The sequence below is a fragment of the Dermochelys coriacea genome, chromosome 7 (assembly GCF_009764565.3).
Source record: "Dermochelys coriacea isolate rDerCor1 chromosome 7, rDerCor1.pri.v4, whole genome shotgun sequence".
Taxonomy (NCBI): domain Eukaryota; kingdom Metazoa; phylum Chordata; order Testudines; family Dermochelyidae; genus Dermochelys; species Dermochelys coriacea.
This window is the reverse complement of record NC_050074.1, coordinates 45,578,589-45,606,560: the sequence shown is the minus strand read 5'-3', so window position 1 is coordinate 45,606,560 and position 27,972 is coordinate 45,578,589. Positions and strand designations below refer to the sequence as shown.

At 40.3% G+C, this 27,972-nt stretch overlaps 1 protein-coding gene across 1 annotated transcript in view; it reads right to left on the bottom strand.

Annotated features, from left to right (window-relative positions):
• DOCK3 (dedicator of cytokinesis 3) overlaps positions 1–27,972 on the bottom strand; it is a 603,029-nt gene that overhangs the window by 511,109 nt on the left and 63,948 nt on the right. The window contains 1 exon segment of the mRNA XM_043518507.1: positions 9,158–9,241. Within this exon segment, the coding sequence (XP_043374442.1) occupies positions 9,158–9,241 (84 nt within the window).

The following is a 27,972-nucleotide window of genomic DNA, read 5'->3' as shown; positions in this document are numbered from 1 at the left end:
TCTGTAAAATGTATCTTTTAAAATACTTCACTCCCTTTTTTCTTCCAGCAGCTGAAAATGTTTCAAGCTTCCCTCCACTGTCCCAAAGGCTATCTCAGATAAGGCGGTGAAAAAAACGCTCGTGCGATGACATGTTCGCTGAGCTCATGCAGTCATTCGGCAGTGACAGAGCTGTGTGGAGGGACACAATAGCAAAGTACACGACAGTGGCCGATGAATGTGAGGAGAGGTGGCAGCAGGAAGATCAGAGGAGGCATGAGGTAACGCTGGGGCTACTACGGGATCAAATGGACATGCTCCAGCGTCTGGTGGAGGTTCATGAACAACTGCAGGATCACAGATTGCTGCTGCAACCCCTGCTTAACCACCCTCCATCCTCCCCAAGTTCCATAGCCTCCTCACCGAGATGCCCAAGAACGCGGGATGGGAGGCTCCGGGTACCCAACCACTCCACGTCAGTGGACAGCCCAAGCAACAGAAGTCTGGCATTCAACAAGTTTTAAAGTTGCCTTTTCTTTCCCTCCTACCCTCCTTCCACACCCCACCTGGGCCATCTTGTGAGTTATCTCCCTATTTTTATAATCAATTAATAAAGAATACATGTTTTTTTTAAATGATAGTGACTTTATTTCCTTTGCAAGCAAGCTGTGATCAAAGGGGGGAGGGCGGGCAGGGAATTTATAGGCAACCAGGCGGGCGGGTCTTCATCAAGGAGAAACAAACAGAAGTGTCACACAGTACCCTGGCCAGTCATGAAACTGGTTTTCAAAACTTCTCTGATGCGCAGAGCTTCCTGCTGTGCTCTTCTAACCGCCCTAGTGTCTGGCTGCACGTATTCAGCGGCCAGGTGATTTGCCTCAACCTCCCACCCCGCCATAAACATCTCCCCCTTACTCTCACAGAGATTGTGGAGCACACAGCAAGTAGCAATAACAATGGGAATATTGGTTTTGCTGAGGTCTGAGCGAGTCAGTAAACTGCGCCAGTGACCCTTTAAACGTCCAAATGCACACACTACAACCATTCTGCACTTGCTCAGCCTATAGTTGAACAGCTCCTGACTACTGTCCAGGGTGCCTGTGTACGGCTTCATGAGCTAAGGCATTTAGGGGCGAGGCTGGGTCCCCAAGGTAACTATAGGCATTTCAACATCCCCAACAGTCATTTCTGGTCTGGGAAGTAAATCCCTTCCTGCAGTCGTTTAAACAGACCAGAGTTCCTGAAGACGCAAGCATCATGCACCTTTCCCGGCCATCCCACGTTGATGTTGGTGAAATGTCCTTTGTGATCCACCAATGCTTGCAGCACCATTGAAAAGTACCCTTTGCGGTTTATGTACTGGCTGCCCTGGTGGTCCGGAACGCATATCCCTATCTTGGGACCGTCTATATCCTCACCACAGTTAGGGAACCCCATTGCAGCAAAGCCATCCACTATGACCTGCACATTTCCCAGAGTCACTACCTTTGATAGCAGCAGCTCAATGATTGTGATGGCTACTTGCATCATAGCAACCCCCACAGTAGATTTGCCCACTCCAAATTGATTACCGACTGACCGGTAGCTGTCTGGCATTGCAAGCTTCCACAGGGCTATTGCCACTCGCTTCTCAACTGTGAGGGTTGCTCTCATCTTGGTATTCTTGCGCTTCAGGGCAGGGGAAAGCAAGTCACAAAGTTCCATGAAAGTACCCTTACACGTGAAAATTTTGCAGCCACTGGGAATCATCCCAGACCTGCAACACCACGCAGTCCCACCACTCTGTGCTTGTTTCCTGGGCCCACAATCAGCATTCCACGGCATGAGCCTGCCCCAGTAACATCATGATCTCCAAATTGCGGGGGAACGCAGTTTTAGAGAAATATGTGTTCATGTCCTCATCACTGTGCTGCCATTGCCTCCTCACCTACTTTTTCAGGTGCTGGTTCTGCATACACTGCACGATAATGGGCAAGGTGTTTACAATGGTCACAACTGCAGTGGTGAGCTGAACGGGCTCCACGCTTGCTGTGCTATGGCGTCTGCTCTTGCTCGGGCAATCGAGGGAAAAGGGCCCGAAACGATTGTTTGCCATTGCTCTGACCGAGGGAGGGGCGACTGACAACGTGGCTTACAGAGTTGGCTTACAGGGAATTAAAATCAACAAAGGGGGTGGCTTTGCGAGAAACAGAATGGCCCCCTCAAGGATAGAACTCAAAATTGGGTTTAGCAGGCCATTGATTTCACGGAGGAAGGGAGGAGAAAATTAATGCAAAACATATCTGGTCTATTTCTTGTTTTGATCCATTTCATCTATCTTTATACATCTTGCTGGCAGCAGACTGTGCAGTACGACCGCTAGCCATCGTCATCTCCTGGGTGCTCGGCAGAAGACGGTGCAGTACGACTGCTGGCCATAGTCGTCTCCTGGCTGCTCATTAGAAGACAGTGCAGTAGAACTGGCGGCAGGACTGAATCACCATGAGATGAAACTTCAAAGGGAAATGACCTGGCTGAGTCACTCCCATGTTTGCCCAGGCACCCCTGACCTCATCGAGGTCAGGTAAAAGAGCATCCTGGACTACATCGACAACGGCTACCAGCCATACTGCACTGTCTGCTGCCAAAAGGCAATAAGCTGTTGCTATATAGCAATGCAGTAGCATGTCTGCCAGCATCCAGAAGACGTATGGTGACGGTAAGCTAAGCGGGCTCCATGCTTGCCATGCTATGGCGTCTGTACAGGTAACCCAGGAAAAAAGGCGCAAAACGATTGTCTGCCGTTGCTTTCATGGAGGGAGGGAGGGAATGGGGGCCTGATGATATGTACCCAGAACCACCTGCAACAATGCTTTAGCCCCATCAGGCATTGGTATTTCTACCCAGAATTCAAATGAGCGGGAGAGACTGCGGGAACTGTGTGATAGCTATCCACAGTGCAACACTCCGGAAGTTGACGGTTGCCTCAGTACTGTGGACGCACTCCGCCAACTACACGCACTTAGAGCATTTGTGTGGGGACACACACAATCGACTGTATAAAAACGCTTTCTACAAAACCGACTTCTATAAATTCAACCTAATTTCATAGTGTAGACAAGGCCTAACTTGAGGATTTTTTTTTTTTTGGAAACTAACAAACTATGCTAAAGGAAAGGGAGAACTGGGAAATCGCTAGCTAACTATTTCTATTTTTCTCTACTTATTTTCTACAGCAACCAGGGAAGAGAGGAGCACTGCCCCGAGTCCCGTCTTCAGCCAAGGACGGTTGAGAAGGAACTGAGGGGGGTGCAGGATGCGCACCCTAATGACACCGCAAGACAGAAGCTGAGCGCGTGCCTCCCAACCAGGCACTGCTACAAAAGATCTCCAATCAACGGTGCCAGGACACACCGTCACCTGGAGTGGAGCACCCACAGGGACAGCACTTGAAGAAGAATATGCTATTTCAAAAAAAGCCAAATGCCTTAATATTTATTGGCTCTGTATGCAGCATACGAATGGACAGTACCTGCCATAGTTATGTGTGGAAGAAAAGCTCAGCAAGGTATAACTTCTGACATTCCCTTGGCTTTTGCTATCCCTCCATTATTTGGGCTTTTTGGAATTTGTCTCGGTTAGCACTGTCGGCAAAAGTGAGAAAAACTTAATAATCTCAGAGCAGAATATAACTGTAAACAATTGGATGGCAGTTGTTCATAGAACAAATGTCTCCTTGACTTTCCAACAAAAAATATCTATAGTTATGAGAAATTGTGAGTATTTCAAACTCTATGTTTAGAGGTATCTGTTTCAAACTTTGCAAAGGGCTTATTTGGAAGGAAGGGAGTTATGCTGGTTTTGAGAGACCATCATCTTTGTCCATGTAGGTTTGGCCAGGCTGCAGACTTAACACACTATTTATAGACTTAGAAAGAAAAGGAGGAGGACTTGTGGCACCTTAGAGACTAAACAAATTTATTTGAGCATAAGCTTTTGTGAGCTACAGCTCACTTCATCAGATGCATTCAGTGGAAAATACAGTGGGGATATTTATATACACAGAAACATGAAAAATTGGATGTTACCATATACACTCTAACGAGAGTGATCAGGTAAGGGGAGCTATTACCAGCAGAAGAGCAGGGGTGAGGGAGTGGGTAAACCTTTTCTAGTGATAATCAAGGTAGGCCCTTTCCAGCAGTTGACAAGAACGTCTGAGGAACAGCGGGGGGAGGGGGGTGGGAATAAACATGGAGAAATAGTTTTACTTTGTGTAATGACCCATCCACTCCCAGTCTTTATTCAAGCTAAGTTAATTGTATCCAGTTTGCAAATTAATTCCAATTCAGCTGTCTCTCGTTGGAGTCTGTTTTTGAAGTTTTTTTTGTTGAAGGATAGCCACTCTCAGGTCTGTAATCAAGTGACCGGAGAGACTGAAGTGTTCTCCGACTGGTTTTTGAATGTTATAATTCCTGACGTCTGATTTGTCTCCATTTATTCTTTTATGTAGAGACTGTCCAGTTTGACCCATGTACATGGCAGAGGGGCATTGATAGCACATGAGGGCATATATCACATTGGTAGATTGCAGGTGAATGAGCCTCTAATAGTGTGGCTCATGCGATTAGGCCCTTGATGGTGTCCCCTGAATAGATATGTGGACACAGTTGGCAACGGGGTTTTTTGCAAGGATAGGTTCCTTATTTAGTGGTTCTGTTGTGTGGTGTGTGGTTGCTGGTGAGTATTTGCTTCAGGTTGGGGGGCTGTCTGTAAGCAAGGACTGGCCTGTCTCCCAAGATCTGTGAGAGCGATGGGTCGTCCTTCAGGATAGGTTGTAGATCCCTGATGATGCGTTGGAGAGGTTTTAGTTGGGGGCTGAAGGTGATGGCTAGTGGCGTTCCGTTCTTTTCTTTGTTGGGCCTGTCCTGTAGTAGGTGACTTCTGGGTACTCTTCTGGCTCTGTCAATCTGTTTCTTCACTTCAGCAGGTGGGTATTGTACTTGTAAGAACGCTTGATAGATATCTTAGAGGTATTTGTCTCTGTCTGAGGGGTTGGAGCAAATGCGGTTATATCGTAGAGCTTGGCTGTAGACAACGGATCGTGTAGTGTGGTCTGGATGAAAGCTAGAGGCATGTAGGTAAGTATAGCGGTCAGTAGGTTTCCGGTATAGGGTGGTGTTTATGTGACAATCGCTTATTAGCACTGTAGTATCCAGGAAGTGGATCTTTTGTGTAGACTGGTCCAGATTGAGGTTGATGGTGGGATGGAAATTGTTGAAATCATGGTGGAATTCCTCAAGGGCTTCTTTCCCATGGGTCCAGATGATGAGGATGTCATCAATGTAGCGCAAGTAGAGTAGGGGCATCAGGGGACGAGAGCTGAGGAAGCATTGTTCTAAGTCAGCCATCAAAATGTTAGCATACTATGGGGCCATGCGGGTATGCATAGCAGTGCTGCTGATTTCAAGGTATACATTGACCCCAAATGTGAAATAGTTATGGGTGAGGACAAAGTCACAAAGTTCAGCCATCAGGTTTGCCGTGACATTATTGGGGATACTGTTCCTAACGGCTTATAGTTCATCTTTGTGTTGAATGTTGGTGTAGAGGGCTTCTACAGCCATAGTGGCTAGGATGGTGTTTTCAGGGAGATCACCGATGGATTGTAGTTTCCTCAGGAAATCAGTGATGCCTCAAAGATAGCTGGGAGTCCTGGTAGCGTAGGGCCTGAGGAGGGAGTCTACATAGCCAGACAATCCTGTTGTCAGGGTGCCAATGCCTGAGATGATGGGGCATCCAGGTTTTCCAGGTTTATGGTTCTTGGGGAGCAGATAGAATACCCCTGGTTGGGGTTCCACGGGTGTGTCTGTGCGGATTTGTTCTTGTGCTTTTTCAGGGAGTTTCTTGAGCAAATGGTGTAGTTTCTTTTGGTAACCCTCAGTGGGATCAGAGGGTAATGGCTTGCAGAAAGTGGTGTTGGAGAGCTGCCTAGCAGCCTCTTGTTCATATTCCGACCTATACACGATGACGACAGCACCTCCTTTGTCAGCCTTTTTGATTATGATGTCCAAGTTGTTTCTGAGGCTGTGGATGGCATTGTGTTCTGCATGGCTGAGGTTATGGGGCAAGTGATGCTGCTTTTCCACAATTTCAGCCCGTGCACGTCGGCGGACGCACTCTATGTAGAAGTCCAGTCTGTTGTTTCGACCTTCAGGAGGAGTCCACCCAGAATCCTTCTTTTTGTAGTGTTGGTAGGAAGGTCTCTGTGGGTTAATATGTTGGTCAGAGGTGTGTTGGAAATATTCCTTGAGTCAGAGATGTTGAAAATAGGATTCTAGGTCACCACAGAACTGTACCATATTCGTGGAAGTGGAGGGGCAAAAGGAGAGGCCCCGAGATAGGACAGATTCTTCTGCTGGGCTAAGAGTATAGTTGGCTATATTAACACTATTGCTGGGTGGATTAAGGGAACTGCTGTTGTGTCTACAGCCAAGCTCTACGATACAACCGCATTTGCTCCAGCCCCTCAGACAGAGACAAACACCTACAAGATCTCTATCATGCATTCTTACAACTACAGTACCCACCTGCTGAAGTGAAGAAACAGACTGACAGAGCCAGAAGAGTACCCAGAAGTTACCTACTACAGGACAGGCGCCACAAAGAAAATAACAGAACGCCACTAGCTATCACCTTCAGCCCCCAACTAAAACCTCTCCAACGCATCATCAAGGATCTACAACCTATCCTGAAGAATGACCCATCACTCTCACAGATCTTGGGAGACAGGCCAGTCCTTGCTTACAGACAGCCCCCCAACCTGAAGCAAATACTCACCAGCAACCACACACCACACAACAGAACCACTAACCCAGGAACCTATCCTTGCAACAAAGCCCGTTGCCAACTCTGTCCACATATCTATTCAGGGGACACCATCATAGGGCCTAATCCCATGAGCCACACCACACTATTAGAGGCTCATTCACCTGCACATCTACCAACGTGATATATACCATCATGTGCCAGCAATGCCCCTCTGCCATGGTCATTGGTCAAACTGGACAGTCTCAACATAAAAGAATAAATGGACACAAATCAGACATCAAGAATTATAACATTCAAAAACCAGTCGGACAACACTTCAATCTCTTTGGTCACTCGATTACAGACCTAAAATTGGCAATTCTTCATCAACAAAAAAAAGCTTCAAAAACAGACTCCAACGAGAGACTGCTGAATTGGACTTAATTTGCAAACTGGATACAATTAACTTAGCTTGAATAAAGACTGGGAGTGGATGGGTCATTACACAAAGTCAAACTATTTCCACATATTTATTCTCGCTCTCCCCGCTGGCCCCCCTCCCCGCTGTTCCTCAGACGTTCTTGTCAACTGCTGGAAATGGTCCACCTTGATCATCATTACAAAAGGTTTACCCCGTCCCCCGCTTTCCTGCTGGTAATAGCTCCCCTTACCTGATTACTTTCATTACAGTGTGTATGGTAACACCTATTGTTTCATGTTCTCTGTGTATATAAATATCCCCACTGTATTTTCCACTGAATGCATCTGATGAAGGGAGCTGTAGCTCACAAAAGCTTATGCTCAAATAAATTTGTTAGTCTCTAAGGTGCCACAAGTCCTCCTTTTCTTTTTGCAGATACAGACTAACACGGCTGCTACTCTGAAATCTATTTATAGTCTTGTAACCTATACTGCCACCTGAGAAATAAATGGCTATTTCCATTCTTGGCTTAGATGCCTTTTACTGCATCAGCTCAGAAATCAGTATACTTGTTATGCACTGAAAAGATTTCAGTTATACAAGAGTGTTACCTTATTTGCCTGGTTGGCCATAACATAAGAACAAATATGTGAGAGAGAGGCCACTAAACCAAAATGAAATATTGTACTCCTAATTTTTTTCATCTTATTTTCTTACAATGTTTTAGGAGTAGCAATTTTAAAGGTATAATTGATATGGGGGAAGGTTAAATCTTGTGTTTTTAAAATTCTAATTTTTTTTTTGGAGTTATCAATTTAAAATTTGTATTTACTGTAGTATGCTCAGTGGTTTATGGCTAAAATGGTATATTGTTAAACTATGCTAAACTACTGACTGAGCAAATTTTAATGCACTGCAATCTATATTTTTTAAAAAAATCCTAATTGTTCTTTGCTGTGATGCAACATTCACGAATTACATTCCTATTCCTGAAAGGTAGAGACAAAACCAAAGACTGCATGGCCTATGGATCTGCAGCTCAGATTCATAACTAGATCTGGGACCTGGATTAATTTTTTTGAAGACATGTTTGGATTAAGGATCTATAATTCCATCTCAGAGGTTTTAGTGAAACATGTCCTCTCATGTTTTATGTTGTCAAAAGTATGCCTCAATGGTATTACAAACAAATAATTTACAGTTGCTAACTTTTTCTGTATGATAGGAGACAAATCCTTTTCACATGTGATTAGCAGCACTGACTTCAACTGGTTTATTCCCATGAGTAAAAAAGCAACCGGATTGGACCCTATATGTATGCATTCAAAGAGAGAGAACAACTGCTATTGCTGTAATTTACTGGAAATGGCATTTACTTTTAAGGGTAAAAAGAAGGTAAAGAAGGTTAACTATAAAACACTCTCCTACATAAATCAATAACTTCCACAAACTATTCTTTTTCAGTCTTGGTCCCAACCAAATCACTAATATATTTCATTAAGCACATTTTCAAATACTTATGGAAAATAAATAATAGTGGTAAGCTCAACTTAATAGGAAGGAATACTTGTGGCTCCTTAGAGACTAACAAATTTAATAGGAAGGGGATAAAAACTACAAAATATAATTGGAAATCTAGATATTTGTTCAAAAGCCAACATGATGAAAATTTACCACTGAACTCAATAATTATAAAACTCTCAAGTCAGAGTTCGAACATTTTCTGGACAGATGGTTTACTTAAACACGCTGACCTCCTATCAGAATGGATTACTGCCACTAATGCTCTAGTCTTTCCTATGGAAAGTGGGTCAAATGAGGTTTTATCAGAGTATTGTGATGATCTGATACATCATGGTCCCAAAATAATTAATTAAAATCCAGAACTGTCAATTTGTTTATCTATTTCTACTGCAAATAAGATTCATCTTTGGGAAACACACCCACATTCCAATCCATCATACTAACCTTCACATTTTTCCAAGATCTGAACAGTTTCTCCTAGTTCCAAGACTAAGCCTTGTGGTATAGATCCTCGGAAGCTGCATATTACTAGAAAAAACAAAAGATAAAGGTTACATATTGTCTTGTTTTATTCTTAAAACAAAGGAGACTCACATTAGCTTAATTTATTTATACACAAAGAGCTGTTACATATCTGCTCAAAAAAAACCTTTACCATTTCACTATTACTTCCTCTTGTACATCCTTCTCCCTCTTACCACAACCTTCAACTCTATTATGTTTAAAAATTATCCATACTCTTGGGGGTGGGGGGAAAATCTAGTTCGAGAAGACCTCAACCATTTTTAATAATTGATCCCAGATGAACTCATGCTATATACCAAGATTTACTTCATCTATACAATTTACCAAGTGCAAGAAACAGCACTGATTTTATTTGGATCAGGATTATTCTTCTTGAGCATTAATGTACATAAAAGGGAGGTAGATTGCAGAGATTACTCTTCTCCAACATTTCTATTCATGTTCAGACATGGTCTGGCACTAATTTAATATAGGAAAGCTGTTATTTTTAGATACTTATGATTTAAGGCTATTAGAGAATGTTTTTTGTTTAGAAATATTGAATATGTTATACAGCTTTAATAATTTAGAGATGACAGCTTTAATTGTTGTGTCTTTTCTTCCAGGTTTTTTATTGGTTAATTACTGTAGAACTGAATTAAGAAAAATCACTTTAGGAAATGTCCTATCTTAAAAATGAACATAGGAAAATATAAATAAAATAAATCACCACTCAGAACATCAAATCTAACAAGAAAGGAATTATTTGTTGGAAATGCGTAACAGTCTTCCTTACCCATGATACTTGTTAAAAAAGAAGTACTTGTGGTACCTTAGAGACTAACAAATTTATTTGAGCATAAGCTTTCGTGAGCTACAGCTCACTTCATCGGATGCATTCGGTGGAAAATAAAGTGGGGAGATTTATATACCCACAAAGAACATAAAACAATGGGTTTTTATCATATACACCTTAACGAGAGTGATCACTTAAGATGAGCTATTACCAGCAGGAGTGGGGGGGGGAGGAAAACCTTTTATAGTGATAATCAAGATGGGCCATTTCCAGCAGTTAACAAGAACTTCTGAGGAACAGTGGGGGGTGGGGTGGGGGGGGAGAAATAACATGGGGAAATAGTTTTACTTTGTGTAATGACCCATCCACTCCCAGTCTCTATTCAAGCTAAGTTAATTGTATCCAGTTTGCAAATTAATTCCAATTCAGCAGTCTCTCGTTGGAGTCTGTTTTTGAAGTTTTTTTGTTGAAGGATAGCCACTCTCAGGTCTGTAATCGAGTAATCGGAGAGACTGAAGTGTTCTCTGACTGGTTTTTGAATGTTATAATTCTTGACGTCTGATTCCGTGTGTTGTAGTAATGCTTTCCCTATCAATTTTGTTTTGTTTATAAGTACAGAAATGTTTTTCATAATTGCCATCTCTGCAAACTTGGCCTGGGATCCTACAGCAAACCAAGTTCTTACCTGCTCATGCATCCTTATCAGTAATCAAGAGTCTGCAAGCTAAATACAACTGTACAACTCCAGTGTCCTCCAACTGTGCAACATATTAAAGTGAGATTACATAGTTTCATTCCTCCTGAATTAGTGCAGTGAGTATTTGTAATTCAGCCCTGGTCTACACTACAGGGGTTAGGTGTGCCACAAATACTCCTTTTCTTTTTGCGAATACAGACTAACACAGCTGCTACTCTCAAACCTGTCATTATGCAAGGCACTGAATTTAGCCGTATGGAGTGGAAATCTATCAACTTCATGAAAAAACTCGTACAGATACAGTCAGACATCATCTTCCTCTCCAAATGCAAACAGATGGACATCATACCAAAAGGACTGAAGGTAAAAAATCCATTACAATCTACATACCACAGAGACTATGCTGACAGCTTGTGCCACAACTTTGAAAGAAACTGCGGAACCACCTGATCAACATCCTCTACAGCAAACAGGGAAAGATTAAGAATGAGCTCTCAAAACTGGATACTCTCATAAAGAACCAACCTTCCTCACAACCTTCCTCGTGGCTGGACTTTACAAAAACTAGACAAGCCATCTACATCACACACTTTGCTTCTATACAAAAGAAAAAGGACACTAAACTATCTAAACTACTACATGCCGCAAGGGGCCACAACAGTGGTTCCCTTAACCCACCCAGCAATATTATTAATCTATCCAACTATACTCTTAGCCCAGCAGAAGAATCTGTCCTATCTCGGGGCCTCTCCTTTTGCCCCTCTACCCCCACGAATATGACACAGTTCTATGGTGACCTAGAATCCTATTTTCGATGTCTCCGATTCAAGAAATATTTCTAACACACCTCTGACCAACATATTAACCCACAGAGACCTTCCTACCAACACTACAAAAAGAAGGATTCTAGGTGGACTCCTCCTGAAGGTCGAAACAACAGACTGGACTTCTACATAGAGTGCTTCTGCCGACATGCACGGACTGAAATTGTGGAAAAGCAGCATCACTTGCCCCATAACCTCAGCCGTGCAGAACACAATGCCATCCACAGCCTCAGAAACAACTCGGACATCATAATCAAAAAGGCTGACAAAGGAGGTGCTGCCGTCATCATGAATAGATCGGAATATGGCAGCTCTCCAACACCACTTTCTACAAGCCATTACCCTCTGATCCCACTGAGGGTTACCAAAAGAAACTACACCATTTGCTCAAGAAACTCCCTGAAAAAGCACAAAAACACCCCTGGAGCCCCGACCTGGGGTATTCTATCTGCCACCCAAGATCCATAAACCTGGAAATCCTGGACGCCCCATCATTTCAGGCACTGGAACCCTGACAACAGGATTGTCTGGCTATGTAGACTCCCTCCTCAGGCCCTACGCTACCAACACTCTCAGCTATCTTCGAGACACCACTGATTTCCTGAGGAAACTACAATCCATCGGTGATCTTCCTAAAAACACCATCCTAGCCACTATGGATGTAGAAGCCCTCTACACCAACATTCCACACAAAGATGGACTATAAGCCGTCAGGAACAGTATCCCCAATAATGTCACGGCAAACCTGATGGCTGAACTTTGTGACTTTGTCCTCACCCATAACTATTTCACATTTGGGGTCAATGTATACCTTGAAATCAGCAGCACTGCTATGCATACCCGCATGGCCCCACAGTATGCCAACATTTTGATGGCTGACTTAGAACAACGCTTTCTCAGCTCTCGTCCCCTGATGCCCCTACTCTATTTGCGCTACATTGATGACATCCTCATCATCTGGACCCATGGAAAAGAAGCCCTTAAGGTATTCCACTAGGATTTCAACAATTTCCATCCCACCATCAACCTCAGCATGGACCAGTCCTCACAAGACATCCACTTCCTGGACACTACGGTGCTAATAAGCGATGGTCACAAACACCACTCTATACCGGAAACCTACTGACCATTATACTTACCTACATGCCTCTAGCTTTCATCCAGATCGCACCACACGATCCATTGTCTACTGCCAAGCTCTACAATATAACCGCATTTGCTCCAACTCCTCAGACAGAGACAAACACCTACAAGATCTCTATCATGCATTCTTACAACTACAATACCCACTTGCTGAAGTGAAGAAACAGATTGGCAGAGCCAGAAGTCACCTACTACAGCACAGGCTCAACAAAGAAAATATCAGAATGCCACTAGCCATCACCTTCAGCCCCCAACTAAATCCTCTCCAACGCATCATCAAGGATCTACAACCTATCCTGAAGGATGACCCGTCACTCTCACAGATCTTGGGAGACAGGTCAATCCTTGCTTACAGACAGCCCCCACAACCTGAAGCAAATACTCACCAGCAACCACACACCACACAACAGAACCACTAACCCAGGAACCTATCCTTGCAACAAACCCCGTTGCCAACTCTGTCCACATATCTATTCAGGGGACACCATCATAGGGCCTAATCACATCAGCCACACTATCAGAGGCTCGTTCACCTGCGCATCTACCAATGTGATATATGCCATCATGTGCCAGCAATGCCCCTCTGCCATGTACATTGGCCAAACTGGACAGTCTCTACGTAAAAGAATAAATGGACACAAATCAGACGTCAAGAATTATAACATTCAAAAACCAGTCGGAGAACACTTCAGTCTCTCTGGTCACTCGATTACAGACCTAAAAGTGGCAATTCTTCAACAAAAAAACTTCAAAAACAGACTCCAACGAGAGACTGCTGAATTGGAATTAATTTGCAAACTGGTTACAATTAACTTAGCCTTGAATAGAGACTGGGAGTGGATGGGTCATTACACAAAGTAAAACTATTTCCCCATGTTATTTTTCCCCGCACTCCACCCCCCACTGTTCCTCAGACGTTCTTGTTAACTGCTGGAAATGGCCCACCTTGATTATCACTATAAAAGGTTTTCCTCCTCCGCCCCCCCTTCCTGCTGGTAATAGCTCATCTTAAGTGATCACTCTCCTTACAGTGTGTATGATAAAACCCATTGTTTCATGTTTTCTGTGTGTGTATATAAATCTCCCCACTGTATTTTCCACCAAATGCATCCGATGAAGTGAGCTGTAGCTCACAAAAGCTTATGCTCAAATAAATTTGTAAGTCTCTAAGGTGCCACAAGTACTCCTTTTCTTTTTGGAAATACAGACTAACACAGCTGCTACTCTGAAACTTGTTAATACCATAGTGGTATGGCTACTCTTTGTTTGGCGGGTTTTTTTGCAGGGGGAATGGTTGTATTTTTTATTTTTAACATTAATACGTCATGTCAGCAGTAACTAGGATTAAATATAAATATAATCATTCTTTTAAAAACCTTTGTATCTATTATTGTCATTATGGACACATCAGAGATTTGTTTATTAAAAAATGGAGAAAACAGAAAACCCACTTTCTCCTGGAGAACTAACTTTAACATGATTTATATATATACTCACAATAAACACATCTTGTATATATATTTACACACACACAGCTGAGATTTATAATGGGAAACCGTGAGTTGAAATAGTGACCTCCAGTGGGGAATAATGTACTTAGGCTAAAAGTTCAGACGTTTGCCCATAAGTAAGCAAATATCTTTTCCTTTAAAATTAAACAAGACTATGGGCCTAATTCTCCTATTCAGTTGAGCTGCTTCTCACTTCTTTACTTCATACAGGCATTTTCATATGACAAAAGAGCCACTGTAGAGAGTCCTGTGTCAGGTGCCAACTCCTCCGCCATCCCCCAATTTTATTTTTTATCTATTATTCTCTACACCAAACAAACGATAGTTTAAATTACTTTTTAATTAAACTGTAGATAAAGTACTGCAGTTGTAATCATCCGCCTAGATTTCTTCTAATTAATCAAGATTCCAATGCTGTGGTTTTAGCTCTGGTATGTTTAGGCTACATAATAAAATTTGACCAAGGAAAAGTAATTTCCAGAATTGTGTTTTTCACAAAAACAGACAATTTAGAAGCCTCAGATAAAAGGGCTCATAAGATTGCTAATACAGTCCTGTCTTGAGCCTAGCTGACTTTTCTTCACCATACTGGGAATAAAAGAGATGGAAAGGAAGATATCGTTCAAGGAAACAATCAGTTGATTGAAAAGGGATTAGCTTTGACCTAAGCATCTGCACACAAACCTGCTTCATTTGAATATTAACCATAGAAATAAAAGTGAAACTATGAACTCATAAGTTAAATATTTTCTTATGACACCAAATACAACAGGTGAATCAGATCACATCTTATTTTAAACTATTGCAGCCTAGTAGACGACTTGAGTAATGAACTGTCTTTCATTGGTATTTATCTTCAATCTTGCAAGCTTTGCCTTTCACAATCATTTTACTTTAAGACAGTGGTCTCCAAAGTGGGGTGCACGCACACCCGGGGGTGCGCAAGACCATCCTTGGGGGTGCGCAGAAGGAGCGCCACCGGCATGGGGGCAGCAGTGCTCCTGGACCTTTGATTCTTCGGCAGCATGCAGGCGGCAGCCCAGCTCTCCCCGCTCCGTCTTTGGCGGCACGCAAGCGGCAGCCCTTTTTTTTTTTTTTTTTTTGCAATTTGTAGTTAATGATTATTAACAGTCCTTCAAGATTTTTGAACTAATAGATCTCACCCTCTCAACATAGTTTTTATTCATAGACTGGAAGAAGAAAACAAGCTTTCCTTTTCTTTCAACTCCCAGTTGGCTTCTTAACTTTAAATGAACTAATCATCAAACTGAATTAGTTGAATAAACTGAAATTAAGAAAATATTCTATTTATACCTGAAAAAAAGGCTACTGCTGTCAAAATCTAGTTTAGCACTTCAACAAACTCTGGTTCCTGTTGCTTAGCCACTAACTTCCACCAGCTCAGCGGTCTGACTTTCTTTAAAAGTTGTCAGAAGATATGTACTGCTTAATATTATTTTTTGTATTTAATGTATATGACTGTAATAGATTGTAACATACGATATCAATTTCAAATTGGTTTATTTTTAAAATATAAACCTGTACGTAATCTTAAAATCTGATTTAAATTTTAAAAACTTGTTTTTATTTTTTTAAGTCATTGATTTTTATCCACTCAGCTCTCCAAAAAAGGAAACTAAGGTGTAGCCTCACTTGTAGAAGCGAAACCATGCCCATTGTAGTTAGGCCATTCATAACGAACGTACACTCCAAAATACTAGACCTGAACATCAAGCACTGCTTTAAAGCTCTCATGCTACTGTTCAGAAAAAGATCAACACAAATAATTAATGACATTGCTGAGTTAGAAAACATTAAACTGGTGGCATAGATAACCTCCACATAAATTTGGTTCTGTCCCATACCATGAAATAAGAACAAGAAATCCTGAAGTGTTACATCTGTGCCCCTCTTGGCTGATGAATGCCAGCAGAGAACAAGTAAGCCCATTCACAACAGAAATGCTCAATGCCTCATTCCAATCTTCCAATCTCCTTGAAAAAATGTTATCTAGCCAATCCTCAAAACCATCAAAATTGATGCAGAAAATGTAAATTAACCATACCAATTCAAGAAAAACACCTGTCATGGTACAGAGCTAAATCAAGTCCTCTACTCAATGTGCAGCAGCAGTCAAAATCCAACGTGTTAGAATGTATATAGAGTGGGATAGAAAATACTACTAAAAATATCTTGCCATTATAAAAATAAATGGTACATACTCATCTGAAATGCTGTGTTCAGTTATGCTCATCCTACCTAAAAAAGTATACATCAGAAATAGAGGAGGTTCAGAGATAGACAATAACAACAAGAAAAACTTCCATACAAAGAGACTGAAAAGATTCAGACAGCTCATTTCAGAGCAGACTGATAAAGGCATACAAAATAAGGACTTGAATAGGTAAGGTGGATAAGGTGACTAGAAGCAGCCATTACCATAATTCAAGAACAAAACTACATTTTATGGAAGTGAAAGACAGCACATTTAAAACAGAGAAAAGGAAACAAGTTTTTACAATTGCAATGTAGAACTCGTTGCCAATTAGGCCAAGAATATAGCAGAATTTTTAAAAGGACTGGACAGTTACATGGATAATGAGAACCTCCTGAGTTAAAACAGTAAAGACTTTTTCTCTACCTTGACGTGTGTATTATATGTTTTTTTTATTTTCAATTTCATTCAAAACTCTTGATATAAATCTATTTCACAAAATCATACACAAGCATGTGCATTTAATGGAACTACTCCAGGGAAATATCCCAGGTCAAAACAAACAGAAAAAAATAATTTATACATATCTATCTAGGTACTTAGACTACTGTGATATCTATGCCCCTCAGAATCACTAATGGATTTTAATCACAATATACCCAAGAGGTAGAGAAGCATTATCAACATTTTATACAGAAGAACTACTGAAGCACAGGGTAGATTAAGTGACTTGCCCAAGGTCACAGAGGAAGTCTGTGGCTAAACAAAAAATTAAAAAAGTTCTCCCAGGTCTCAACGCCCTATCCATTATCCATCCTATATTGCTTACAATAAACAAGCTCCAGAATAATATGTAGTTAGTATTTATATTTCTAATGAAATACATAATGTAACAAATCAGATTTTGATTCTGAAGTAGCCTGAGAATTTGAAAGCGTGCAGAGGCATTACACATGCACATAATGAAAGGTAAGATATATTTTTTCACAGACACAGATTTCACAAAGACTTCCTCAGACATCTGCATTCAGATTAGCCTTTGGTGCTAAGGTGAATGATTTAGCTTTCTCCTTAGGTGCCTAAGGGGAGTTCATTAATAATAAGAGCAAATTGTTTCAAATCAATGTCTCCCCTTTCTGTTAAAACAAGACTTCAAATTGTAGATGAGCAAAATTAATTGCATTTGTCTTTTGTTTCCATCCAGGAACAAAACATTTGCATTACGCTAGTCAGGCTCAGCAAATTGCTTCTAGGCAAGTCAAGTAATGTCTCAGAAAGAACAGCTGTGGAGAAATCAGTTGCAGTCATTATAATTTTCTAGGAGACTGAAATACAGAAATTAAAATCCCTATTTCCTTATTTGGCAAATGGGTGCCCAGCTGGGTTACAAAAAGACATTAATATATCGGAGGAAAAAATTCTATTCTTTTTTCAATGACAAGGTGTTATTTAACCATGCTAGGTAACTTACTGCTTTGAATGATCCAGAATGATGCTTACCAAAGAACGACCTTAAGAAAAGGAGACTGCAGCATTTTTAGACTTAATAAAACACAGTGGAAGTGACTGACTTGATCTAAGTAATGGAGAAAATTGTAATCTGATTTTGAACATAGGTCTGGATATCTGAAGTTCACTAATTACACTTTTGTCATTTTCAGAACCTCTTTGTCCAGCCTGAGTTCTGGGCCTAAACTCATTCCTATCAGAATGCTGTATTGCAGCTCCTGAAATTAACTAACTCTTATGTTCCAGAGTTCTGACAGAATGCTGACCAACCAATGAACTGCTACGGTAACTTATATCTGGGTGCACCATTTTCACACTGAAATAATTATATATATCAGCTAGCCACACCATGCAGTTTGGTTAATGTTTTCAATTAGGATTAAAATAATTTGTAGGCCAGAGAAATGCAATAAATCTAATTTAGATGTCCTTCAGTAAAGCATTTGATACAGTGCCACATAGGAAATTATGAGTTAGGATGGAGAAAATGTGGATTAGAAAAACAATTGCAAGTTATTCTTGAACTCCACTGGTCAATTTTGGGACTAATCTTATGAAAATATTTTCATTGGATGACCTTGACACAAAAATGTATGAAATTTGCTGATGACCCAAGTTAGGAGGCATTATCAACACAGATCATCATACAGGAAGAGCTGGATGACCTTAAGGACTGCAGTAACAGAAATGGGATGAAATTTAACACCACAAAGTGCAAGGTCATGCACTTAGGAACTAAGAAGAATTTCTTCTATAAACTGAGGGCTCATCAGTTGGAAATTAGAGAGGAAGAGAGAGACTTTGGTGGCCTACAGTCATCTTGTGATCAACTATTACACCTATATGGTACAGCTATGAAAAGGCACATGCCATTCTAGGATGTATCAGAAAAAGCATTTCCAGTAGAGATAGAGAAGTACAGTAATACCATCGTACAAGGCACTGATAAGACCTTACTTGGAATACAGTGTAAAATTCTGGTCACCAACCTATAAGAAAGATTAATTCAAACTAAAACAGGTGCAGAAAAGGGCTTACTAGGTTGATCAGGAGACTGAAGAGCTTATCTTATGAGGGAAGACTAAAAGAGCTTGGTTTGTTTAGCCTAGCAAAATGAAGGCGGGGGGTGGGGGAGAAGTATGACAGTTCTTTATAAATACATTTGGGGGTAAACGCCAAGGAGGGAGAAGAGCTATTTAAGCTAAAGGACAATGTTGGGACAAGAACGAAATGGGGATAAACTGGCCATGAGTAAACTTAGGCTGGAAATTAGAAAAATGTTTCTAACTCTCAGAGGAACGATGTTCTACAATGGCCTTCCAAGTAGGAGTAGTGGGGGCAAGAAGCTAAACTGGTTTCATGATAGAACTCGATAAAGTTTATTAAAGTGATTATGTGACTAGACTGGTTGAAATAACAGGGGACTGGACTCTATGTGGATACAGCCAAGAACAGCTGCAGTAGCAGGTGTGCCTACAACAATCACTCTCCATCTGGATCTCTCCTCCTCCCCACCCCACCCCCAATCTCTGCCAGCACAAAAAACATACCTCTCCACCTTTGAATTTGCCAATTTTGACATCAGCACTCCAAAGAAGAAAATTCCCAGAATGTTATATCATCATCTTCAGCTTCTGCAGCTATTTGTGTGGATTAAGTATAATACTTACATTTGTAAAGGTCCTAACTGACACAAACAGAATATAAACGTAACTTCTGCTGGCATCCTTCTTTTGGATCACCAGTGAGCTTAATGAAGCTAGTCAATCTGCCTGTAGAGACAGGGGTTGGAGGAAGAACTCTTCCCCACATGGATGGGCAACTCTTACAGAGGAGGCTGTGCCTCCCACTGCGGACATTCTGCAGTGAAAGACATTAGCAAATGTGTTTCCAAAGTATTGTCAGAGTTTAACACATGAAGCACAAAATGGGGTCAAACATAATAAGTTACTCCAGAATGCCCTGAACTTCCTTCTCCACTGAAAACACTGTAATCCACATGTTGATTACACCACATATTAAGATTCCTGAGTCTGTTCCTGCCTTTAAACTAATGGCCTCTGTCCTTTATTTCAAACAGTAGCAGTTCATGCTTTTAAAATCAGAGGTCCACAGATCACCCAACTAGGAGCAATGTTACATATTATCAAGCCATAAGAGCAGTGAAAAAGCCAAATGTTAGTATAAGGTTTCAGGGGGTAGCCGTGTTAGTCTGTATTAGCAAAAACAATGAGGAGTCCTTGGGGTGCTACAAGGACTCCTCGTTGTTAATGTTAGTATAAGTTGCACACTCACCCTGGCCAGGAAACCTTCTCCTAAACCTTCTCCTTCTCCCCAGAAATTTAAGTCACCTACATGCATCTGTGGGGGCTGAAATTAGTTCCTCTGGATCTAAAACCATGACCCTGTAGGTGCTTAAGATAAAAAACCAGCTCAAAGAAAGGAACATGCTCAAACCATTATCTGTACTCTAGCCCACAGAGGAGGACAAAGAACCTCTTCGCATTAGGGTGAGTTACAACTGCAATGTCTTTAGTCCTGTAGCATGATAGTAAATAGTGTATCTGACACATTTTGTGTCTAAATAATCTGTCATGTTCAGATGAGGGCAGTGCTATCATCATAGCTTCAGTCTTCAATAACATGTCAACAAACACTCAAGCCACCATTATACCTTGTGTCATCAATGTTCACATTCAAAACAGTATCTTTTTTATACCTTAAGTAACTAATTATTAGGGCTGTCAATTAATCACAGTAAACTCATGCACTTAACTCAAAAATTAACTGCAATTAAAAAAATTAATCACAATTAATCACACTTGAACAATAGAATACCAATTGAAACGTATTAAATATTTTGGATGTCTTTCTACATTTTCAAATATATTAATTTCTGTTACAACACTGAATACAAAGTGTACAGTGCTCACTTTATATTATTTTTATTACAAATATTTGCACTGTAAAAATGATAAAAGAAATAGTACTTTTAAATTCACCTCATACAAGTATTGCAGTGAAATCTCTATTGTGAAAGTGTAACTTACAAATGTAGATTTTTTTCTTACATAACTGTACTCAAAAACAAAGCAATGTACAACTTTAGAGCCTACAAGTCCACTCAGTCCTACTTCTTGTTCAGCCTATTGCTAAGACTAATAAGTTGGTTTACATTTACGGGAGATACTCCTGCCTGCTTCTTATTTACAGTGTCACCTGAAAGTGAGAACAGGCACTTTTGTAACCGGTGTTGCAAGGTATTTACGTGCTAGATATGCTAAACGTTTATGTGCCCCTTCATGCTTCAGCCACCATTCCAGAGGACATGCTTCCATGCTGCTGCTGTTCATTAAAAAAATAGTGCGTTAATTAAATTTGTGACCAGGGTGGATAAAAATCAATGATTTAAAAAAAAATCAAAAAATCAGATTTTTTTGATAAAATGCTTTTTGAGGAAAAAAAAAATCTATCTAAAGATAGTTTTAATTAATATACATTATAGCTCAAAGATATCTCATCATGGAATAGGGATTATACATTCTAATTCTATAGTATGAGACAATATATTCATGTAATGTTTAAGAAAAGTTTTATAAATGAGTTCCAATAGTTCATGGATTAGGGACCCAATTTTATGGAGTTTCTGGGGCTTCTGTATAGATTATTTAGGTTAATCTTCCTATCTACCCAGTCTAGAAGATACCAACAGAGATGCTTAGTTTTTCAGTTCTCATACTGTGGATTTGTGTCTCCAGAGATAAAATCCTTGTTAACAGCAAAAATGTTTTAAATAAATAAATAAATATAGAGAGGTGAGAAATAACAGACCTGAATCCCATTGTCCCTCTGCAAATTTGTGTACACAGAGTCAATCCTTTACCTCTCTCTACAAGTGCAAAGTTTCAAAAAGTTCAATGAATAGAAGATAGTTGGGGGCGGAATAGATCTGGACAAGGAGAAGACATCTGGAGATAAATGTGAGAAAGGAGGGACAGGCAGTAGAAACAAAAGTGAAACTGTTTGAACAGCATATTCCAGAAGTCTTGAGGTCTTTCTGAGTATAGCCTTCATTGATTTGAGATCTACCATACCATCCTCTCGATTAGAAGGGAAAACCTATAATGGCAGCAGGCCGTAAAAGAGACCCATTTTGGGAATAAGAACCATTTAAGAAATATATGTTTGCTGATGATGTTTTAAATAAAGTCACACCAGTGAACTGATGGAAGTCACGTAAGCACTTGGATAGTGATCAATGGCTCCATGTCTAGTTGGCAGCCGGTGTCAAGTGGAGTGCCCCAGGGGTCGGTCCTGGGGCCCGTTTTGTTCAATATCTTCATAAATGATCTGGAGGATGGTGTGGATTGCACTCTCAGCAAATTTGCGGATGATACTAAACTGGGAGGAGTGGTAGATACGCTGGAGGGGAGGGATAGGATACAGAAGGACCTAGACAAATTGGAGGATTGGGCCAAAAGAAATCTAATGAGGTTCAATAAGGATAAGTGCAGGGTCCTGCACTTAGGATGGAAGAATCCAATGCACCGCTACAGACTAGGGACCGAATGGCTCGGCAGCAGTTCTGCGGAAAAGGACCTAGGGGTGACAGTGGACGAGAAGCTGGATATGAGTCAGCAGTGTGCCCTTGTTGCCAAGAAGGCCAATGGCATTTGGGATGTATAAGTAGGGGCATAGCGAGCAGATCGAGGGACGTGATCGTTCCCCTCTATTCGACACTGGTGAGGCCTCATCTGGAGTACTGTGTCCAGTTTTGGGCCCCACACTACAGGAAGGATGTGGATAAATTGGAAAGAGTACAACGAAGGGCAACAAAAATGATTAGGGGTCTAGAGCACATGACTTATGAGGAGAGGCTGAGGGAGCTGGGATTGTTTAGTCTGCAGAAGAGAAGAATGAGGGGGGATTTGATAGCTGCTTTCAACTACCTGAAAGGGGGTTTCAAAGAGGATGGCTCTAGACTGTTCTCAATGGTAGCAGATGACAGAACGAGGAGTAATGGTCTCAAGTTGCAATGGGGGAGGTTTAGATTGGATATTAGGAAAAACTTTTTCACTAAGAGGGTGGTGAAACACTGGAATGCGTTACCTAGGGAGGTGGTAGAATCTCCTTCCTTAGAGGTTTTTAAGGTCAGGCTTGACAAAGCCCTGGCTGGGATGATTTAACTGGGACTTGGTCCTGCTTTGAGCAGGGGGTTGGACTAGATGACCTTCTGGGGTCCCTTCCAACCCTGATATTCTATGATTCTATGATTTAGAGACTGTTGAAGTGATAATCTCACTTTTAACAGCAGTAGCTTCTTCTGCCGGTGTAGAAAGAATATTTTCTTCCTTTGGACTAATTCATTCCAAGTGGAGAAATTGTTTGGGACCTGAAAAATCAGGAAAGCTTGTTTTTGTTTTCCAGATTATGAACAAACAGGAAAATGAAGGTAAAGATGACCAAGTTAGCGGCAGAAGCCAATATTTTAAATTTCTCATGTTGACCTGGCTGACACAGTCTATTTAATTTCTGTTTTTTTAAAAAATATATTTTATTTAACTATTTTAGTTTAAAACAATTAAACAAAAACAAACCTGATTTTAAAAAACTGGAATACTTTAACTAAATACAAAAATTCATATGCTTGTTTTGTTAAAATATTATGTTTGCTGTTGAAGAAAAAAAACAGAACACATAATGTTGTTGTTTTAGTTAAATAAAACAATTTAAATGTCTGTCTGGTGATGTTCTCTCCCAATAGAGCATGGCAAGAAAATCCTCCAAATATTAATGATTAACCTGTTGAATTGGAGATAGTTCACCTCCTAATAACTTCATAAATATCTGTTTTGGGATGGTGAGTGGTGCATGCTTTCAGAAGTCTTAAAAGAGCAACATTCTGAAGCAGAAATTACAGAGGGAAAAAAAATCAACCTTATGCTGGTAGCATCTGACTCAGATGATGAAAATGAACATGAGTCGTCTGCTCTGCTTTGAATTGTTATCGAGCAAAACCCATCATCAGCATGGATGCATATCCTCTGGAATAGTGGTTGAAGAATGAAGGGACATATGAATCTTTAGCTCATCTGGCATGTAACTATCTTGCGACGCAGGCTACTACAGTGCCATCCGAATGCCTGTTCTCGTTTTCAGGTGACACTGTAAACAAGAAGCAGGCACCGTTGTCTTCTGCAAATGTAACCAAATTTGTCTGCCTGAGAGATTGGCTAAAGTAGGACTGAGTGGACTTGTAGACTCTAAAGTTTTACATGGTTTTATTTTTGAATGCAGTTTTTCTCTATATAATTCTACATTTGTAAGTTCAACTTTCATGATAAAGAGATTGCACTACAGTACTTATATTAGGTGAATTGAAATATCCTTTTTTATTTTTTACAGTGCGAATATTTGTATTAAAATAAATAGAAAGTCAGCACTGTACACTTTGTATTCTGTGCTGTAATTGAAATCAATATCTTTTAAAATGTAGAAAACATCAAAAATATTTAAATAAATGGTATTCTATCATTGTTTAAACAGCACGATTAATTTTTTTTAATTGCGCGATTAATCGCAATTGTTTTAATCACTTGACAGCCCTAATTTTTAAAGAACACTTCAAACAGTAGAAACATTTTTGTCAAATGACACTTTTTAAAAACAGTCAACTAATCCTACAATACATTTTATCACTACTATAACAGGGTTCCAAAAAGAACTAGATAAATTCATGAAGGATAAGTCCATTAATGGCTATTAGCCAGGATGGGCAGGGATAGTACCCCTAGCCTCTGTTTGCCAGAAGCTGGGAATGGGCAACAGGGGATGGATCACTTGATGGATTACCTGTTCTGTTCATTCCCTCTGGCACACCTGCCATTGGCCACTTTAAGAAGACAGGATACTGGGGTAGATGTACCTTTGGTCTGACCCAGTATGGCCGTTCTTATGTTCAAACTGTCACAGAAATTTCAAATTCTTCATAAAGTATAGTAATCATCCTCTAACTCAAAACACAGACTCGATAGGTCTTTTGTACAATTCTGAGAGGCTGCAGAAGTTCTATTCTGGTACTGCTGTAATCAGTTGCTATTTCCACATTCAATAGGAACTACTGTACATAAAGAACAAAGTTAGAGAGACAAAATATTTTCAAAAATACACAAGTTCATTATTTTCTCAGAGAAAAATAATCCAAAAACAGACTCCCTAATGACCTGTCACCACTGAATGATCTCTCATCAACACAGGCTTGGATTTTATTTATTATACATACTACAAGAATATACATCATAAAATAAGCCAAATCCCTAAATCGGTTTGACACCTTCAAGACTGAATTATTTTCTATGGTGAGGTGCTCAGAAATAATAGTTCATAAACTGGATTCCTGAAGGACTTAAGAACTAGCTCCCAAGGTAAGCTTATACAATGGTGCATTAGAATTTAATTGCCAAAATGAGAATTTGCTTTGGCAAAAAAGCTTTTTCCTTGTCTGCCTGTAGTTTCTTATCTCTTTTAAAAGGGATGAGGTCAGCTTGAAATTTAGTATCGCTCAAAAAAGCGTTAAAGTAATGTCAAGAGAGTATCTAGAATACAGGTGGTTAGGAGCTCTCTTCCCCCCTATGTCCCTTATATAGCTCCTGATTTTTTGTGCCCATATTTGTGTAGTCCTACAATTATATTTTGCTCTCTCTTTTTCTTTTTTTAAACACAAGCAACAAGAGAAAAGCATTTAAAGCCCTACAAAAACATTAAGGGAAACTGACAATCCAGAAAGTGCTATCAGATGCACAAAGTGAAAAATATAGAAAAATATTTTCTGTCTAGTATTTCTATTTTAGTTACAATAATTAAAGTGAGAGTCACATATCAAGTAAAATATACTTAATTTTTCACTGACATTTCTGCCAGAAATATTGTTTAAAGTTCAACTATGCATCAAATTATAAAAGGGTAGCTTATGCATTTTTATGCAGAACACACAGTGCCTATAATTTTACAATATGGAAGTTCATCCCATGTGTTTGCTGGGCAAATGTAATATTGAGTGAATGTGAGGTTGAGTGTGGAATTATTGCAGTTCCAACTTTTATACTTGCGTTGTATTTTTAAGTTTGGGGTTTTTTTAAAATACTTTTGCAAGTTTGTGCAAGATGATGCAAATCCTGATTACCAAGAAAAACTTATGACAGTTTCTCCAAATTGGCAAATTATAAAAATTATTCTCAGACAGTGTGACATTCCCCATGGCACAATCTAGATGGCCGAACAGCTGTGTCGTCTCAATTATCCAACCTGGGGTGACTTTTACACTGCTTCACTGTGAGAGCAACCACTCCTGGTCAGCTCACACACAGCCTCCAACATGTAAATTACTCCCAGCTATACTGTAGGAGTGCTTATGGCCAGCCACTCTTGAATTACACTGCAGAGCAACACCAGCAAATTCCCAGTCCCAGACTTTCACCCAGAAACATGTCTCTTGTACTGCCCAGCCCTCTTTGGGACAACACAAGCTCATATAAAGTCCTTCAATTTATTAATAGAAAATGATCTGCACCTCAAATGGAGTTTCCCCAACACTTATCTAAACCAGTGTGCTTGGATGGAACAAGTTTATTAATTACAAAAAGAAGAATTTTAAATGATTACAAGTAATGAGGCATAAAAGTCAGAATTGGTTACAAAGGAATAAAAGGTAAACCACAACTAGCACCTAATTTAACAAACTAAATTAATTCAAAGCAAAGGTTTCTCTCACCACATGCTTTAGCAATCTTACCGCCTGGGTTCCTATAAGCCAGAACCTCTCCTCCAGTTCAGTGTTAATTTCCTTATCCTTCGTATGTTGTTGATGCTATGGGCAGAGAGAAAAGAAGGAGTCTTTTGGGGTGTCTGTTCCCCTTTCTTATAGTTCTTTTTTCCCTTTGAAAATCACCTCGAGCTGAGGTTCAAGAGACAGGAAGTCTGAGGGTCCAGGAACCTTCACCTGCTTCTTTGCCAAAATGTATATTTTTCTATCACACCCTTTTCCCTGCCAAAGAATGGCCACTTAACCAGATGATAGTCCATCTGATTTTGCTGACCCTGGCTGAGGCATCAGTTTGCCTTTTGTCTTTGCGGAACTGGTTTGTGCCTGCTTTTCTAAACTTGGAACATGTCTCAGTAATGTTATACAGTAGAATCTTAACTTTACATACAATGTTGCCACATATATTTTATTGGGACAATAATGATCAGCAAATTATGAGTTTTAAAATGATACTTCACAAGCCATACTTTGTTCAAAAATTATCATAGACCTGTGAAAGGGATGAACATAAGGGTCCAGACTGTCACCACTAATTTATTTGCTGAGTGATTGTCTCACCATGCATTTGTAAAATGCTGATACTGCAAAACTTTCCAAGCTAATATTTACTGAAATGAATAAGATGATCTATTTGAACCCCATTGGACGATACCCTAATCTGGTTTGTCAAGAAATTCTTGAGGCATCTTGACAAGAGGGAGGAGCCAGTAAAGTCGACATCTTTAAAATCTGGATGAAAAGTGAAAATTCTTGCTTCTGGTTTCTGGTAATGTATTATTATGGTTGACAAGCAGCCTGTGTTTTCTCCAGACACTGCTTGGTCATCAAGAAGATTCCAGCAACCTGCAATATCTAAGTCTTCACAAGCAAACAGTCTCTAGCCAACCAAGAAGTCTGTCAAGAGAAGCTGGATACGAGTCAGCAGTGTACCCTTGTTGCCAAGAAGGCCAATGGCATTTTGGGATGTATAAGTAGGGGCATAGCGAGCAGATCGAGGGACGTGATCGTTCCCCTCTATTCGACACTGGTGAGGCCTCATCTGGAGTACCGTGTCCAGTTTTGGGCCCCACACTACAAGAAGGATGTGGATAAATTGGAAAGAGTACAGCGAAGGGCAACAAAAATGATTAGGGGTCTAGAGCACATGACTTATGAGGAGAGGCTGAGGGAGCTGGGATTGTTTAGTCTGCAGAAGAGAAGAATGAGGGGGGATTTGATAGCTGCTTTCAACTACCTGAA